General features: G+C 43.0%; 1 protein-coding gene across 4 annotated transcripts in view; it reads left to right on the top strand.

Annotated features, from left to right (window-relative positions):
- Positions 1 to 17,074, top strand: part of cramp1 (cramped chromatin regulator homolog 1) — a 55,392-nt gene that overhangs the window by 1,141 nt on the left and 37,177 nt on the right. For 2 of the 4 annotated variants that reach the window (XM_046306661.1, XM_046306660.1), the window contains exons 2-3: positions 2,813 to 3,183; positions 5,381 to 5,586. In XM_046306661.1, the coding sequence (XP_046162617.1) occupies positions 2,814 to 3,183; positions 5,381 to 5,586 (576 nt within the window). In that variant the 5' untranslated portion in view covers position 2,813. Of the gene's footprint in view, positions 1 to 1,028; positions 1,130 to 2,253; positions 2,441 to 2,812; positions 3,184 to 5,380; positions 5,587 to 17,074 lie in introns of those variants that run through there. The other 2 variants (XM_046306659.1, XM_046306658.1) reach the window with 2 other exon arrangements.

Genomic DNA, 17,074 nt, shown 5'->3' with positions numbered 1-17,074 from the left:
TCCACAGAGCAGAGGCAGGTGAAAGTCCCCACTGGGTCCACGTCTCTTCTGACTGAGGCCCAGATGAACGGTTGAGCAAGGGGGAAACAAGTCAGAAGCCAGGACAGTTGGTAAAATAACTGACTTTACAGTCTTGCACTGTTGTGGATCAATCAATCAAAACATAGCTGGCAAAATAAGAGTTTATTTAAAAAGATTCCGTCAAAAAACACCTAAAACGATTAAAATATGTACGATATTTAGAGCATTCTGCATTGGCGACCTCACGGCTCCAATGGCAACCATGGATTCTGGGTGTTCCGATTTGATGTATTTATTTATTTTATTTCACCTTTATTTAACCAGGTAGGCAAGTTGAGAACAAGTTCTCATTTACAATTGTGACCTGGCCAAGATAAAGCAAAGCAGTTCGACAGATACAACGACACAGAGTTACACATGGAGTAAAACAAACATAATAATACAGTATAAACAAGTCTATATACAATGTGAGCAAATGAGGTGAGAAGGGAGGTAAAGGCAAAAAAGGCCATGGTGGCAAAGTAAATACAATATAGCAAGTAAAACACTGGAATGGTAGTTTTGCAATGGAAGAATGTGCAAAGTAGAAATAAAAATAATGGGGTGCAAAGGAGCAAAATAAATAAATAAAGTTGGATACAGTTGGAAAAGAGGTAGGGCGAAAGTGATTGCGTTTAATCTGTCTTCCCAATGAAAACTAGCGAGAAAATGCAAACGTTTATTTTACGATTTTTTGACGATGCACCTTGTTGTCAAAATGACCGAATGGCGCAGATTACTGTTCGATTTGAGAAGAGCACTCCTCCCTGCTTTCGCCGGATGACGTGTTTTGGCCCGGTTTAACCCGGGCGAATGTAAAATAACTCCCTGCTCACTCAACAACGTATGTAGATTGTGATATCCAATTGGTTCATTTGCATCATGCTTCTCATCAACAATTTGAGCTCTTGGATGTCAATCATATGTATTTCTCCCTCAACTGACCAATCAGGAGGTTTGTTTTCGAGTTGAAGTGGGCGTGCTTGTGCAAAGAGAGGGACTGTCAATCGGAGTTAGTTTAGCTTGCAACGTTTTCTTATGAAGACGTGAACACTAAAGTCAAGAAAAGGTAATTTATGAATTGCTTAAACTCTATATCTCACAAAAACTGAATTCAATACTGTGCATAATGTCGTGTGAATTTGTGCTTGAGACTATTTGTTTGCTAGTAAGTAACGTTAGTTGGCTAGGTTTTGGCCGCACATCGCTAGCAAACGTGGCCCAAAAAAACTTAGCTATCTAATGTTAGCTAGTAGCTAGCACCCGTGCAGCTGCTTTCTGGAGTGTGTAACCCGCTCCTCCTAAAATGTACCTATCGAAATGACACGGGTCACAAGAGGAAAGATAACAGCTGATTATGTCTACTGATTTATCATCTGAGGTGAGGATAGCAACCACAAAATAAAGCAATCAATCAATTAGCTACTGCTATACTTCTGCAGGAACATTTTAGTTTGATAAGTTTGCTCACTATTAGGTTGGACAATCATGATTAGAGAACACATCTGACAGTAATACGACATTATTGTTTGTGTCTGGTTTCCCTTAATGTGAATGTATTTCAAATAATTAAGGGTGCTTATTATTGTATATGTGAGACGTGCCAGTTGTTTTAAAGTTGTAGGCACAGTAGTAATGTTCCTGCCTCAAAATATTTGGAGATGGGTGAATCATAAAAAGGATGAAACGCCTGTGTCCGTGCGTGTCATTATGTTAGAAGTAATATGTTACTTGCAAATTATAGAGACGTTAAATGCAGTGTTCGATCTATATGTGTATGGTATGACATTATTGTAGTTGAACACTCATAATATTATATTGATTCGAATGCTTGTGGTTGGTTTCTCCAAGTGTACTTTATTTAATATGATGTATAAGGTATCCGTTGTTGCTTTCTGAAGCTGAGTTAATATCAGAAACAACTGTTTGATGCAGTTAACATGTCGTCGAACATCTTAATGATGAAAACAATTCTGGTGATGATGACGTAGTGATAAGCAAAGTTGAGACTGCGAGCGTTCTCTGCTCTTTTGTGGCTGTAATAAAAACTAAAACCAGCTAGCTTATTATTCAGATTACATTTAGCGTTTAAAGTGTGTTATATAGTAACATTTTTGGTCAAATATTTCAGCATATACCGATAATATTCACTTTGTTTAAGGCAATAAATTGAGTAATATTGTGGTACTCCGATAGTGAACAGTTGAGCTGCGCAGAGAGTTCAATTCAGTCGAAGCTTGAGCGAGGAGAAGACAGTCGCGGCTAGACCCTGTTCGTGCTTTGAATATGCCCAATTTTATATACTGTTGCATACCAAAACCGTCGGTTCGATGGTGAAAAGAAAGAAGACATCATCTGCTGTCGAAGAGCATGAAAATGGGTAACCTTGTCTGATAAAGAAGCACTTTAAATAGGGGTCGAATGTATCGAAAGGTTTTACGTTGTCGTTTCAGCGGGCGCTAAACTCAGGGGCGCTCGTATTTGAATTTCGGATAAAAATAAAACCATGTAAACTGTTAGAAGTTTAAGATAACTAACAAAAACACACGAGCAATGTATATTTATATTTTGGCTTTCAAAATGTAAATGAAAACACAGACCCAATTTTCGTGTTTCGATGGGACGGTGAGAGGGGATTTGAAACAAACAGCGGCGGCCATGTTGAGAGAAAGAGAACGTCGTCTTTTTTAAGTTGATTTACGTTGTGATGTCTTTTAAATTTCAATCATGTGTGTTGATTGTGTTTTGCCAGGATGACAGTTGGGCTGAGAGATGGCATCGGTGTCGATGGCCCGAATAATTCGGGCAGAAAGCTTGAAGGTTGTGACGAGGAGGAGAGCGGAGATCAGGGGAGCGAGGAGCGTAGTACAAAGAGAGACGAAGTGGAAATTCTTAATCCTTCAACTACGGGTTGCTCCAGTTCAGCACCGGTTATTACCACCTCCGTATCGAACCCATCTGGACCTTGCTCGAGCCGACAGCCCCCGTCCTCGACAACACCCACCCCACCGAATCACGACCAGCATCATTTTTTGAGATCCAGCGTTCGACCGCCGAGCAAACGAATCCGGAAGGATTCCATCGCCCCAACTATCAATGGTCACAGCGGGGCAAAATCGAAAGGTATGCCGTGAAAGTGTTTGTGCTTGGGGGTCACAACCCCATCCCTCTTCTCCCCGTTGGTAGTGGACTTAGCTACTTTTGCTAATCCATTGATGATGGTTGAATATGGTCAGTGTTCAGAATGCAGGATATTGCGTTTATGCTGGCACTATCGAAACAAAACGGAGACATTAATTGTTTCTAGGCAGGAGCCTGGAAACCATCATTAACTGCATTCAAGTTGGGAGGCCATCCCATATTATTGCTTATGAGAGGGAGCTCATATAGGATAACTCTTTATGAGTTGTTAGCATTAATTTATATTTTATTAAATGCTAATTTTGTGTTATTGGAATAGTACTCAACTCAGTACTAATTATGACTCAACATATTATTTTTAGAAGCAGTGCTCACTCTGTTGAGGATTGGGTTGTCTGTCCCCCCTGACCTGCACATTGTGAGGTGAAGGCCAGTGTTGCTCCAAGCCAGCCTTGAGTGTTGTTTTTGGAACTTCGCTCCACTCCTCGTTGCAGGCCTGGCAAATGGAACAGACTTGTTTTCCTGCTGCCTCACTTTGCCAGCACTTCAGCCACAAGAGGGGAGGGTCTCTGTGGTGTGTTTTTGTAGGACAATGATGTATGTGACACACTGGCCTCAGTCTGACTTTTTGTGCTAAAACTGATATTCTAAGTTTTTTTTTAAAGCTATTGGTCTCTCATTGTATTTGTCACATGCGCCGAATACAACAGGTTTTTGAGTGACATGCTTACTAGCCCTTAACCAACAATGCTTTAAGAATTTTTAAGATGTATTATTTTTATTAAGGGTTAAGTAAAAAAAACAAAAACATTTAAAGTCACAAATAATTAAACAGCAGCAATAAAATAACAAGCGAGGCTATATACATGAGGTACCGGTACAGAGTCAATGTGCTGGGGCACCGGGTAATTGAGGTAACATGTACATGTTGGTAGTGTTAGTAACTATGCATAGATAATAAACAGCGTAAAAGAGGGGTCTGGGTAGCCCTTTGATTAGCTGTTCAGTAGTCTTATGATTTGGGGGTAGAAGCTGTTAAGAAGCCTTTAGAACTTATAATTGGCACTTGGGTACCGCTTGCTGTGCGGTAGTATAGCGAACAATCTATGACTAGAGTGGCTGGAGTCTTTGGCAATTTTTAGGGCCTTCCTCTGACATGGCACACTGCCTGGTATAGAGGTCCTAGATTGCAGGATGCTTGGCCCCAGTGATGTACTGGGCCGTACGCACTACCCTCTGTAGTGCCTTGTGGTCGGAGGCCGAGCAGTTGCCATACCAGTCGGTGATGCTCTCTATGGTGCAGCTGTATAACCTTTTGAGGATCTGAGGACCCATGCCAAATCTTTTCAGTCTCCTGAGGGTAGTAGGCTTTGTCGTGTCCTCTTCATGACTCTTGGTGTGTTTTGGACCATGATAGTTTGTTGATGTGGACACAAAGGAACTTGAAGCGCTCAACATGTTCCACTACAGCCCTGTCGATGAGAATGGGGGCGTGCTCAGTTCTCCTTTTCCTGCAGTCCACAATCATCTCCTTTCTCTTGATCACATTGAGGGAGAGGTTGTTGTCCTTGCACAACACGGCCAGGTCTCTGACCTCCTCCCTATAGGCTGTCTCATCGTTGTCAGTGATCAGGCCTACCACTGTTGTGTCATCGGCAAACTTAATGATGGTGTTGGAATCATACCTGGCCATGCAGTCATGAGTGAACAGAGAGTACAGGAGGGGACTGAGCACACATAAACTGTCACAAACCATCTCAGGGAAGCTTGTCTTGCATACCCGTCGTTCTCACCAGGGTCTAGACATGACCGAAGTTCAGCATCGTAACCGACTTCAGTGGGCAAATGCTCCCATTCGATTGCCACTGGCATGCAGGAGAAGTGTGCTCTAAATGGATAAATTCCTGTTTCAACTACCTGGCAGATGGCAGACAGTGTGGATGGTGTCATGTGGGTGAGCGGTTTGCTGAGTGCTCCATGGTGGGGTTATGATATGGGCAGGAATAAGCTACAGACAACGAACACAATTGTATTTTGTTGAAGGCATTGTTGGTTAAGGGCTTGTAAGTCAGCATTTCACGGTAAGGTCAACATCTGTTGTATTCGGCGCATGTGATTGGTTGCATTTGTATTTATGTTAATTGTACTTTTCCTCACCTTCTTTCCCTTTTTCACACAGGGTCAGAGAATGGTCCCTCTCACCAAGTGTCAGCTGGTCACTCCGGCTCCACGTCAGTCTCTATAGGGCCCTCGGGTAAGGCGGCCCCTAGAGGCCAAGGACCCGGGGTCAAGGAGGAGCCGGTGGGCAGCCAAAAGAGACCCCGGAGACAGTGGGAGTCCTGGAGTGCAGAGGACAAGAACAGCTTCTTCGAAGGGCTCTATGAGGTAAGTCAACTTTGAGTAGTACGAAATATAAATAAATGTCACTTTTCAGGACACTGACTTTTAAATGGATCATTCGAAAAATCCAAGTAACTTTGCAGATCTTCATTGTAAAGGGTTTAAACACCCTTTCCCTTGCTTGTTCATTGAACCATAAACAATTAATGAACATGTCTTTGGAACGGTCGTTAAGACACTAACAGCTTAGACGGTAGGCTTTTAAGGTCACAGTTATGAAATCTTAGGACACTAAAGAGGCCTTTCTACTGACTCTGAAAAACACCAAAAGAAAGATTCCCAGGGTTGCTGCTCATCTGCATGAACGTGCCTTGGGCATGCTGCAAGGAGGCATGAGGACTGCAGATGTGGCCAGGGCAATAAATTGCAATGTCTGTACTGTGAGACACCTAAGAGAGCGCTACAGGGAGACAGGATGGACAGCTGATCGTCCTCGCAGTAGCAGACCACATGTAACAACACCTGCACAGGATCGGTACATCCGAACATCACACCTGCGGGACAGGTACAGGATGGCAACAACAACTGCCCGAGTTACACCAGGAATGCACAATCCCTCCATCAGTGCTCAGACTATCCGCAATAGGCTGAGAGGCTGGACAGAGAGCTTGTAGGCCTGTTGTAAGGCAGGTCCTCACCAAACATCACTGGCAACAACGTCGCCTATGGGCACAAACCCAATGTCGCTGGACCAGACAGGACTGGCAAGAAGTGCTCTTCACTGACGAGTTGTGGTTTTGTCTCACCAGGGGTGGTAGTCGGATTCGCGTTTATCGTCGAAGGAATTGGCATTACACCGAGGCCTATACTCTGGATCGAGGTGGAGGGTCTGTCATGGCCTGGGGCAATGTGTCACAGCATCATGGGACTGAGCTTGTTGTCATTGCAGTCATTGCAGTCAATCTCAACGCTGTGCGTTACAGGGAAGACATCCTCCTCTCTCATGTGGAACCCTTCATGCAGGCTCATCCTAACATGACCCTCCAGCATGACAATGCCGCCAGCCATACTGCTTGTTCTGTGCATGATGTGGTAGCCACACCAGATACTGACTGTTATTTTTGATTTTGACCCCCCCTTTGTTCAGGGACACAATCAATTTGTCTTAGTGACATGTCTGTGGAACTTGTTCAGTTTGTCGCAGTTGTTGATTCTTATGTTCATACAAATATTTACATGTTAAATTTGCTGAAAATTAACTTAGTTGACAGTGAGAGGACGTATCTTCTTTTTTTTTACTGAGTTTATATCAACCTTATTACTTTGTGTGGGGCAATTGGATCACATAGAGTAATTTATCACTAAGACTACTATGCACTCCTTCTAGAAAACCACAGAATATGCAAACTGAAGTACTTACTCATAAGGAATTAGAACATTTTAGGCTATCACTTGGGGAGAGAAATCTGATGGTGCCTGTTTAACTATAGACGTTTGTTAAAACCCGATACAGTCTAAGCTGTGGGGGTTCTGCTAGCATATATGGAATTGTTTTAAGGTCATACCAATGATCATTTTGCTATTTGATTTTGAATTAAAACACCTTTTAAGTATTAAAATAATTTGATACATTTTATTTGGCCTTACTGCCCATTCAAACGCATTGAATAACAGATTCACAACATGGAACAGTCCCCAAAAATTATGTAAGTGATGTTTGCTCTGAAGTATCTGAATATTCTGAGAGATGCATGAAAGGTCAGGAAACCGATATTTTTGCATGTATATATACACTGCTCAAAAAAATAAAGGGAACACTTAAACAACACAATGTAACTCCAAGTCAATCACACTTCTGTGAAATCAAATTGTCCACTGATTGACAATACATTTCACATGCTATTGTGCAAATGGAATAGACAACAGGTGGAAATTATAGGCAATTAGCAAGACACCCCCAATAAAGGAGTGGTTCTGCAGGTGGCAACCACAGACCACTTCTCAGTTCCTATGCTTCCTGTTTTGGTCACTTTTGAATGCTGGCGGTGCTTTCACTCTAGTGGTAGCATGAGATGGAGTCTACAACCCACACAAGTGGCTCAGGTAGTGCAGCTCATCCAGGATGGCACATCAATGCGAGCTGTGGCAAGAAGGTTTGCTGTGTCTGTCAGCGTAGTGTTCAGAGCATGGAGGCGCTACCAGGAGACAGGCCAGTACATCAGGAGACGTGGAGGAGGCCGTAGGTGGGCAACAAAACCCAGCAGCAGGACCGCTACCTTCGCCTTTGTGCAAGGAGGAGCATTGCCAGAGCCCTGCAAAATGACCTCCAGCAGGCCACAAATGTGCATGTGTCTGCTCAAACGGCCAGAAACGGACTCCATGAAGGTGGTATGAGGGCCCGACGTCCACAGGTGGGGGTTGTGCTTACAGCCCAACACTGTGCAGGACTTTTGGCATTTGCCAGAGAACACCAAGATTGGCAAATTCGCCACAGGCGCCCTGTGCTCTTCAGATGAAAGCAGGTTCACACTGAGCACATGTGACAGTCTGCAGACGCCGTGGAGAACGTTCTGTTGCCTGCAACATCCTCCAGCATGACCGGTTTGGCGGTGGGTCAGTCATGGTGTGGGGTGGTATTTCTTTGGGGGGCCGCACAGCCCTCCATGTGCTCGCCAGAGGTAGCCTGACTGCCATTAGGTACCGAGATGAGATCCTCACACCCCATGTGAGACTATATGCTGGTGCGGTTGGCCCTGGGTTCCTCCTAATGCAAGACAATGCTAGACCTCATGTGGCTGGAGTGTGTCAGCAGTTCCTGCAAGAGGAAGGCATTGATGCTATGGACTGGCCCGCCCGTTCCCCAGACCTGAATCCAATTGAGCACATCTGGGACATGTCTCGCTCCATCCACCAACGCCACGTTGCACCACAGACTGTCGAGGAGTTGGCGGATGCTTTAGTACAGGTCTGGGAGGAGATCCCTCAGGAGACCATCCGCCACCTCATCAGGAGCATGCCCAGGTGTTGTAGGGAGGTCATACAGGCACGTGGAGGCCACACACTACTGAGCCTAATTTTCTTGACTTGTTTTAAGGACATTTATTTACATCAAAGTTGGATCAGCCTGTAGTGTGGTTTTCCACTTTAATTGAGTGTGACTCCAAATCCAGACGTCCATGGGTTGATACATTTGATTTCCATTGATCATTTTTATGTGATTTTGTTGTCAGCACATTCAACTATGTAAAGAAAAAAGTATTTAATAATATTTCATTCATTCAGATCTAGGATGTGTTATTTTAGTGTTCTCTTAATTTTTGTTGAGCGGTGTATATTTAACCCATTACTTTTGCCACTTACATTTACATTTAACATTTAAGTCATTTAGCAGACGCTCTTATCCAGAGTGACTTACAAACTTTGGGCTCGGCGTTCCGCTAGCGGGACAACTTCCAGTGAAACTGGATGGCGTGCAATCCAAATAAATAATCGTAAAAATTATGGATAGTAAACATTTATATATATTCAAATGTCTTATATCAGTTAAAAGCTTAAATTATTGTTAACCTGTTGGTACTAGGGGGCAGTATTTTCATTTTTGGATAAAAAAAAACGTTCCCATTTTAAACAGGATATTTTGTCAGGAAAAGATTCATATAATTGACAGCTTTCGATAGAAAACACTATCCTTTCCAAAACTGTAAAGATATGGTCTGTGAGTATAACAGAACTGATGTTGCAGGTGAAAGCCTGAGAAAAATCCAATCCGGAAGTGCCCCAGGTTTTGAAAGCGCTGCGTTCCAATGACTCTCTATTTGGCTGTGAATGTACCATCAACGGGCTTACTTTTTCTACGTATTCCCCAAGGTGTCTACAGCATTGTGACGTAGTTTTCCGCATTTCTGTTGAAGAATAGCCGTAGGCAGCCACATTACGTGAGTGGTCACATGGTGGCTCTGAGAGAGATTTTCGCGTAAAATACAGAGGGACCGATTGGAGCTACTAGAGAAAAACGAATTGTCCCGACGGATATATTATCAAATAGATATTAGAAAAACACCTTAAGGATGGATTCTAAACAACGTTTGCCGTGTTTCTGTCGATATTATGGAGCTAATTTGGAATATTTTTGGGCGTTGTAGTGACCGCAATTTCTCAGCCAAACGTGAAGCACAGACGGAGCTGTTTCGCCTACAAAAATAATCTTTTGGGGAAAAAATGAACTTTGGCTATCTACCTGGGAGTCTCGTGAGTTAAAACACCTGAAGTTCATCAAAGGTAAACTATTTAATTTGATTGCTTTTCTGATTTCTGTGACAAGGTTGCCTGCTGCTAGCATAATGCTATGCTAGGCTATGATAAACTTACACAAATGCTTGTCTAGCGTTGGCTGTAAATCATATTTTTAAAATCTGAGATGACTGGGTGATTAACAAAAGGATAAGCTGTGTTCCAATAGATTTCACTTGTGATTTTCATGAATAGGAATATTTTCTAGGAAGATTAATGTCCGTTGCGTTATGCTAATTCGTGTCAGGCGATGATTACGCTCTCGGATCCGGATTTGAGAGTCACAAGAAGTTTTAATATAACTGCAGTCCGATTTTACAGTAGCCTTTACAGCTCAGCAAAAGGATGCCATGCAATTGTTTGAGGACGGTGCCCCACATGAAAATATTTTTCCACAGGCTTCATAAAATCACAAATAGCGATTTAAATATTCACTTACTTTTTGAAAATCTTCTGCTGATTTGTCATCCAACGGGTCCCAGCTATAACATGTAGTGTTGTTTTTGTTAGATAAAATCCTTCTGTATATCCCAAAAAGTCCATTTAGTTGGCAACATCGATTTTGAGTAATCCACTTGTTCAACGTGCCAAGTTAGGAATCTGAAATTCTACCCCTAAACTTTGTTTCAAGAAGTCAAAATACATTTCTATCTAATCCTCAGATACCCTGAAATGTAATCAAACTATAATATTTCATACGGAAAATTGTGTTCAATAGGAAAACGATATTAGCAAGTGTGTGTCCTCTGCGTCGCTCGCGCATACACAAATTTCCAAGTCTGTTTCCCTGTAGTAAAATTCATAGCCTGAAACCTTTAACAAAGAGTATTGACACCCAGTGGAAGCCATAGTAATTGCGTACTAGGAGCTAGATACATTTTTCTCCCTACAAGTTCCATTGGAAAGAGGATGTGCTCTCTCAAATAAAAATTCTGGTTGGTTTTTCTTTAGATTTTCTCCTACCATATCTATTGTGTGTTAGTCTCCTAAATTATTTTAACATTTTCTACAAACTTCAGAGTTTTCTTTCCAATGGTTCCAATTATATGCATATGCTGGCTTCAGGGCCTGAGCAACAGGAAGTTTACTTTGGGCACGTCAGTCAGGTGGAAATTGGACCCTAGCCCTAAGACCTCTTAAGTCACCATATATACAGTACCAGTCAAAAGTTTGGACACTTACTCATTCAAGTTTTTTCCTTTATTTTGATTTTTTAAATGTTTATATTGTAGAATAATATTGAAGACAAATGATGAAATAACACATATGGAATGATGTGTTAAACAATCAAAGTAGCCACCCTTTCCCAACCGTCTTGAGGGAGTTCCCACAAGCTGAGCACTTGTTGGCTGCTTTTCGTGCAACCTACGGTCCAACTCATCCCAAGTCATCTCAATTGGGTTGAGGTCGGGTGATTGTGGAGTAGAGGTGGGTGATATATCAATAATTATCGAGGTAATTACTTCCCTCAATTTGATAATGTTTAGATGCATTTTCGATAATGTCAATATATAATAATTTGGTACAGCAGTCCATTTCACCTTTGTGACACAGCAGGAGCATGGGGAGAAGTGACAATGTGCATGTGTAGAGGTATACGCCACTAAAAACCACTTTGCACCTCGTGATGGAGTAGCTTTTATTAACCACGAAAAATGCGTGATTTAGGCGGACACAGTGGCAGTGATAACCATGGAGAAGGAGCAGCTTCCAACGAAGAAATTATTGATTAAAAAGGGTTAAACTAAAAGTACAGGTATTGGAGTGGCCATCACAAAGCCCTGACCCATAGAAAATCTGTGGGCAAAACTGAAAAGGCGTGTGGGAGCAAGGAGGACTACAAACCTGACTCAGTTACACCAGCTCTGTCAGGAGGAATGTGCCTAAATTAATCCAGTTTATTGTGGGAAGCTTGTGGAAGGCTACCTGAAACATTTGACCCAAGTTAAACAATTTAAAGGCAATACTACCAAATTCTAATTGAATGTATGTAAACTTCTGACCCACTTTGAATGTGATGAATGAAATAAAAGCTGAAATAAATAATTATATTATTCTGACATTTCACAATCTAAAAATAAAGTGGTGATGCTGTCTGACCTAAAGACAGGGAATTTTTACGAGGATTAAATGTCAGGAAATGTGCAACTGAGTAAATGTACTTGGCTTCGGTGTATGTAAACTTCCAACTTTAACTGTAGATGTTCTTGAGTCCATCATCCAGGCATTGACCCAACTCCTAGAATTCGCAAATGCTCTTTCCGGTGAGTCATGTCAGTGGTTCTTACCTGAAGCCAATACTACACCTGTTCAATACAGAGGTCATGAAACCTGATGATGGCGAAACAGAGCTCACCCAAATCATCAAAACGATAGTTATGGCCTCTGAATGGGAAATATGATGACCTCCTGGACATGGCCTCGTTGGTCGACCCTCGGTTTTAAACACATTACCTCTAAGAGGAGAAGGTGGGCCACATAAAAGCAAGAGCTGTCTCTGATGGTCAATGAGGGACATGAAATCCCAAGCCCAGCACAGGGAGATGTTGCTGCTCCTTCACCACAACTACCAGCTAAAAAGAGAAAGTCACTAGGCAGTTTTTTTCAAAAAGTCATGCTCCACCACCACAGGTCTTACTGAAATCCAACTGGTAGAAGAGGAACTCAGCTGCTACTTTCTCTTGATGCTGACCTTGAAACCAATCCACTGGACTGGTGGAAGATCCACCCCAAAAACTTTCCCCAAGTCAGCCACCTGGCAATGCGCTACCTGTGCATTCCTGCTACCAGCTCCCCCTCAGAGCGTGTTTTTAGCACAGGTGGCAACATGGTGACCTGCCATAGGGTAGCTTTAAAGCCAGAGACCGTAGACAGACTTGTCTTTCTTGCTTCTAACAGTTATAATACACAGACTTGCACTATTTGTTTTTACATTTCCTGTTCTACTTCTGTCATGGCCTACCTCTTCCAAGATGGCGTAGCAGTGGGATGTTTTGATTATCTTGTCCTTGTATCTATTGTATATATTTTTAAAGAAAGAAACCATCTAATTTTTACATCTACGGACTGAACATACACTCCTGCAACCTGCCTCACCCAATGTGGTATGGATCTGCAATATTTTTTCTACTTAAGAACCATAACCCCCGTCAGAAGCTAGCCAGCTAACTAGCTAGCGGTCATCACCGTTAACTCTGACATTTTCCAGCTTTAGCCCGCTCAACTCCTGCACAGCGCGATATCAACCCAGATAATTTCGGACTGCTTTTCTCCACAGTATCTCCGGATTCCTACCGCAAGCTCTGAACCTTTACTCTGGATCGTCTGTTAGCTAGCTGCTAGCCGAGTGGCTACTCCTTATGTGTCTGTCCCAACACAAGCACCAGTTAACCTGGAGTTTGCCTCGAGCTAGGCCCATCTCCCGGCTAGCTGAAGAAATCCATTACATAATCCCTGGGCTTCAATTACCGAGAAAGAGCCCCGCCGATCCATCACGACTGGTTAACGTCCAAGGGGGTTTCAACAGGCTCCCCCGTTGAGACTTCCCCGAGGCCAATCTGCTAGCCCCGGCCTGCTAGTGGTCTGAATCACCCTATGATTACTTGGCAACACATGCCTCTCCCTAATGTCAATATGCCTCGTCTATTGCGGTTTTGGTTAGTTGTCTTTGTCTTATTTCACTGTAGAGCCTACAGCCCTGCTCAATATACCTTAGCTAGCCCTGTTGTTCTACCTCCCACACATGCGGTGACCACACCTGGCTTAAATGGTGCTTCTAGAGACACAACCTCTCATCGTCTCACAATGCCTAGGCTTACCTCCACTGTACTCACACCCTACCATACCCTTGTCTGTACATTACGCCTTGAATCTATCCTTCCGTGCCCAGATACCTGCACCCTTTTACTCTGTTCTGAACACACTAGACGACCAGTTCTTTGAACCTTTAGCGGTACTCTTATCCTATTCCTCCTCTGTTCCTCCTCTGATGTAGAGGTTAACTCAGGCCCTGTGTGTCCCCAGGCTCTCTAATTTGTTGACTTCTGTAACTGTAAAAGCATTGGTTTCATGCATGTTAACATCAGAAGCCTCCTCCCTAAGTTCGTTTTATTAACTGTTTTAGCACACTCCACCAACCCGGATGTCCTAGCCGTGTCTGAATCCTGGCTTAGGAAGGCCACCAAAAATCCTGAAATTTCTAACTATAACATTTTCCGACAAGATAGAACTGCCAAAGTGGGTGGAGTTGCAATCACTTGTAGAGAGAGCCTGCAGAGTAATGTCATACTATCCAGGTCTGTGCCCAAACAATCCAAACAACAAAAATCCACCTTAAACGAGTCTATCACCGTTGCTGCTTGCTATAGACCCCCTTCAGCCCCCAGCTGTGCCCTGGATACCATATGAGATTGGGGGTGATCAATTCAATCTTCAGAGTAAGTACTGTTAGGTGACCTAAACTGGGACATGCTTAACACCTCAGCCGTACTATAATCTAAGATAGATGCCCTCAGTCTCACACAAATTATCAAGGAACCTACCAGGTGCAACCCTATATGCGTAATCATGGGCACTCTCATATCATCCTGACCTCCTTGCCCTCTAAATACACCTCTGTCTTGAACCAGGATCTCAGCGATCACTGCCTCATTGCCTGGGTGCGTAATGGGTCCGCGGTCAAACGACCACCCCTCATCACTGTCAAACGCTCCCTAAAACACTTCAGCGAGCAGGCCTTTCTAAACGATCTGGCCCGGGTATCCTGGAAGGATATTGACCTCATTTCGTCAGTAGAGGATGCCTGGTTGCTCTTCAAAAGAGCTTTCCTCTCAATCTTAAATGAGCATGACCCATTAAAAAATGTAGAATTAAGAACAGATATAGCCCTTGGTTCACTCCAGACATGACTACCCTTGACCAGCACAAAAACATCCTGTGGCCTTCTGCATTAGCATCAAATAGCCCCCGCGATATGCAACTCTTCAGGGAAGTCCGGAACCAATATACTCAGTCAGTTAAGAAAGCAAAGGCTAGCTTTTTCAAACAGAATTTTGCTTCCTGTAGCACCAATTCCAAGAGGTTTTGGGACACTGAAAAGGCCATGGAGAATAAGAGCACCTCCTCCCAGCTGCCCACTGCACTGAGGATAGGAAAACACTGTAATTACCTTTTTTAAATCTACAAATATCCCCCTGCTTCTCCTTCACCCAAATCCAAACAGCTGATGTTCTGAAAGAGCTGTAAAATCTGGATCCCTACAAATCAGCTGGGCTAGACAATCTGGACCCTTTCTAAGATTACCAGCCGCAACCCCTATTACTACCCTGTTCAACCACTTTCGTATCGTCTGAGATCCCTAAAGATTAGAACACTGCCACTGTCGTCCCCCACTTCAAAGGGGGAGACGCCTTAAACCCGAACTGTTATAGACCTACAGTTGAAGTTGCAAGTTTATATACACCTGAGCCAAATACATTTAAACTCAGTTTTTCTCAATTCCTGACATTTAATCCTCGTAAAAATCCCTGTTTTTATGTCAGTTAGGATCACCACTTTTATTTTAATGTGAAGTGTCAGAATAATACTAGAGAATGCTTTAATTTCTTTCATCACATTCCCAGTGGGTCGGAAGTTTACATACACTCAATTAGTATTTGGTAGATGAAGCTTTTTAGTATTTGGTAGCATTGCCTTTTTAAATTGTTTAAATTGGGTCAAACGCTTCAAGCTTCCCACAATAAGTTGGGTGAATTTTGGCCCGTTCCTCCTGACAGAGCTGTTGTAACTGTGTCAGGTTTGTTGGCCTTGCTCGCACATGCTTTTTCAGTTCTACCCACAGATCTTTTATAGGAATGAGGTCAGGGCTTTGTGATAGGCGCTCCAATACCATGACTTTGTTGTCCTTAAGCCATTTTGCCACAACTTTGGAAGTATGCTTGAGGCCGTTGTCCATTTGGAAGACCCACTTGCGACCAAGCTTTAACTTCCTGACGGATGTCTTGATGTTGCTTCAATGTATCCACATATTTTTCCTCCCACATGATGCCATCTATTTTGTGAAGTGCACCAGCCCTTCCTGCAGCAAAGTACCCCCACAACATGATGCTGTTTCCTCATGGCACTTGATGGTTTTTGCGACTGCACTTGAAGAAACTTTCAAAGCAATGATGCACCGTCATTTCTCTTTGCTTATTTGAGCTGTTCTTGCCATAATATGGACTTGGTCTTTTACGAAATAGGGCTGTCTTCTGAAAACCACCCCTACCTTGTTACAACACAACTGATCAAATGCATTAAGAATCAACTTTTAACAAGGCACACCTGTTGTTTGAAATGCATTCCAGGTGACTACCTCATGAAGCTGGTTGAGAGAATGCAAAGCTGTAATCATGGGAGAGGGTGGCTACTTTGAAGAATCTTTCAAATTATATTTTGATTTGTACAATTTTTTTTGGGATAATACATGATTCAATGTGTTATTTCATAGTTTAGATTTTTTTCACTATTCTACATTGTAGAAAATGGTACGAATAAAAACCCTTGAATGAGTAGGTGTGTTAACTTTTGACTGGTACTGTACTGCCATTAATTTTTTAAATATTCAACTCGTACCGGTGGACCTTCATGCTTTTCTTGTGAGGCCTGTGGGCTTCCTAGAGCAAAATAACCAACATTTACGTGTTCGAGAGTCGTCCTTTCCATAGCGGGGTCATAACCGTGAGGACGCTGCGGACTATTTTGTGAGGAGACCGGTATTTGGGATGTCTCATGGTCTGACGAACACCGCTCTTACCTTTCACCGCAGATGTGTAAGTGCGACATCAACGGATGTGGAGGATTTGAGACATCCAATGCAAAAAAAACTGTCTCTTCCTTAAACCTACTGATTTTAATGGGGATTTTTCTATGCTAATCTGAAGGTGCTGGTCCCTGAAGGCATTCAAAATGCAGTTTGTGCATTCACTTTGATGTGGCAACAGTGATGGGTAGAGGAGAGTCAAGAGTGTTGTACCAATGCGTGCGGACGGTGTTGTAACTCGTTTGAAGGCCAGTTGTGAGGGTTTGCATCCGGAGTGGACGCAGGGCAAAGAGTGGGAGATGTATAGAAACCTCCTTTCAGTGTTCGTTGCGCCTTTGCAGGATGGGTCTGTACTTTCAGAAGTTCCATGACATGCAGGCAAAATGCAATCCCTAAAGTCAAACTGCATGCAGAGACCTACATATGGTATCCACAAGTTCATCT

Source organism: Oncorhynchus gorbuscha, linkage group LG16 (genome assembly GCF_021184085.1).
Source record: "Oncorhynchus gorbuscha isolate QuinsamMale2020 ecotype Even-year linkage group LG16, OgorEven_v1.0, whole genome shotgun sequence".
Classification (NCBI taxonomy): domain Eukaryota; kingdom Metazoa; phylum Chordata; class Actinopteri; order Salmoniformes; family Salmonidae; genus Oncorhynchus; species Oncorhynchus gorbuscha.
This window is presented reverse-complemented; position numbering and strand designations above follow the sequence as displayed.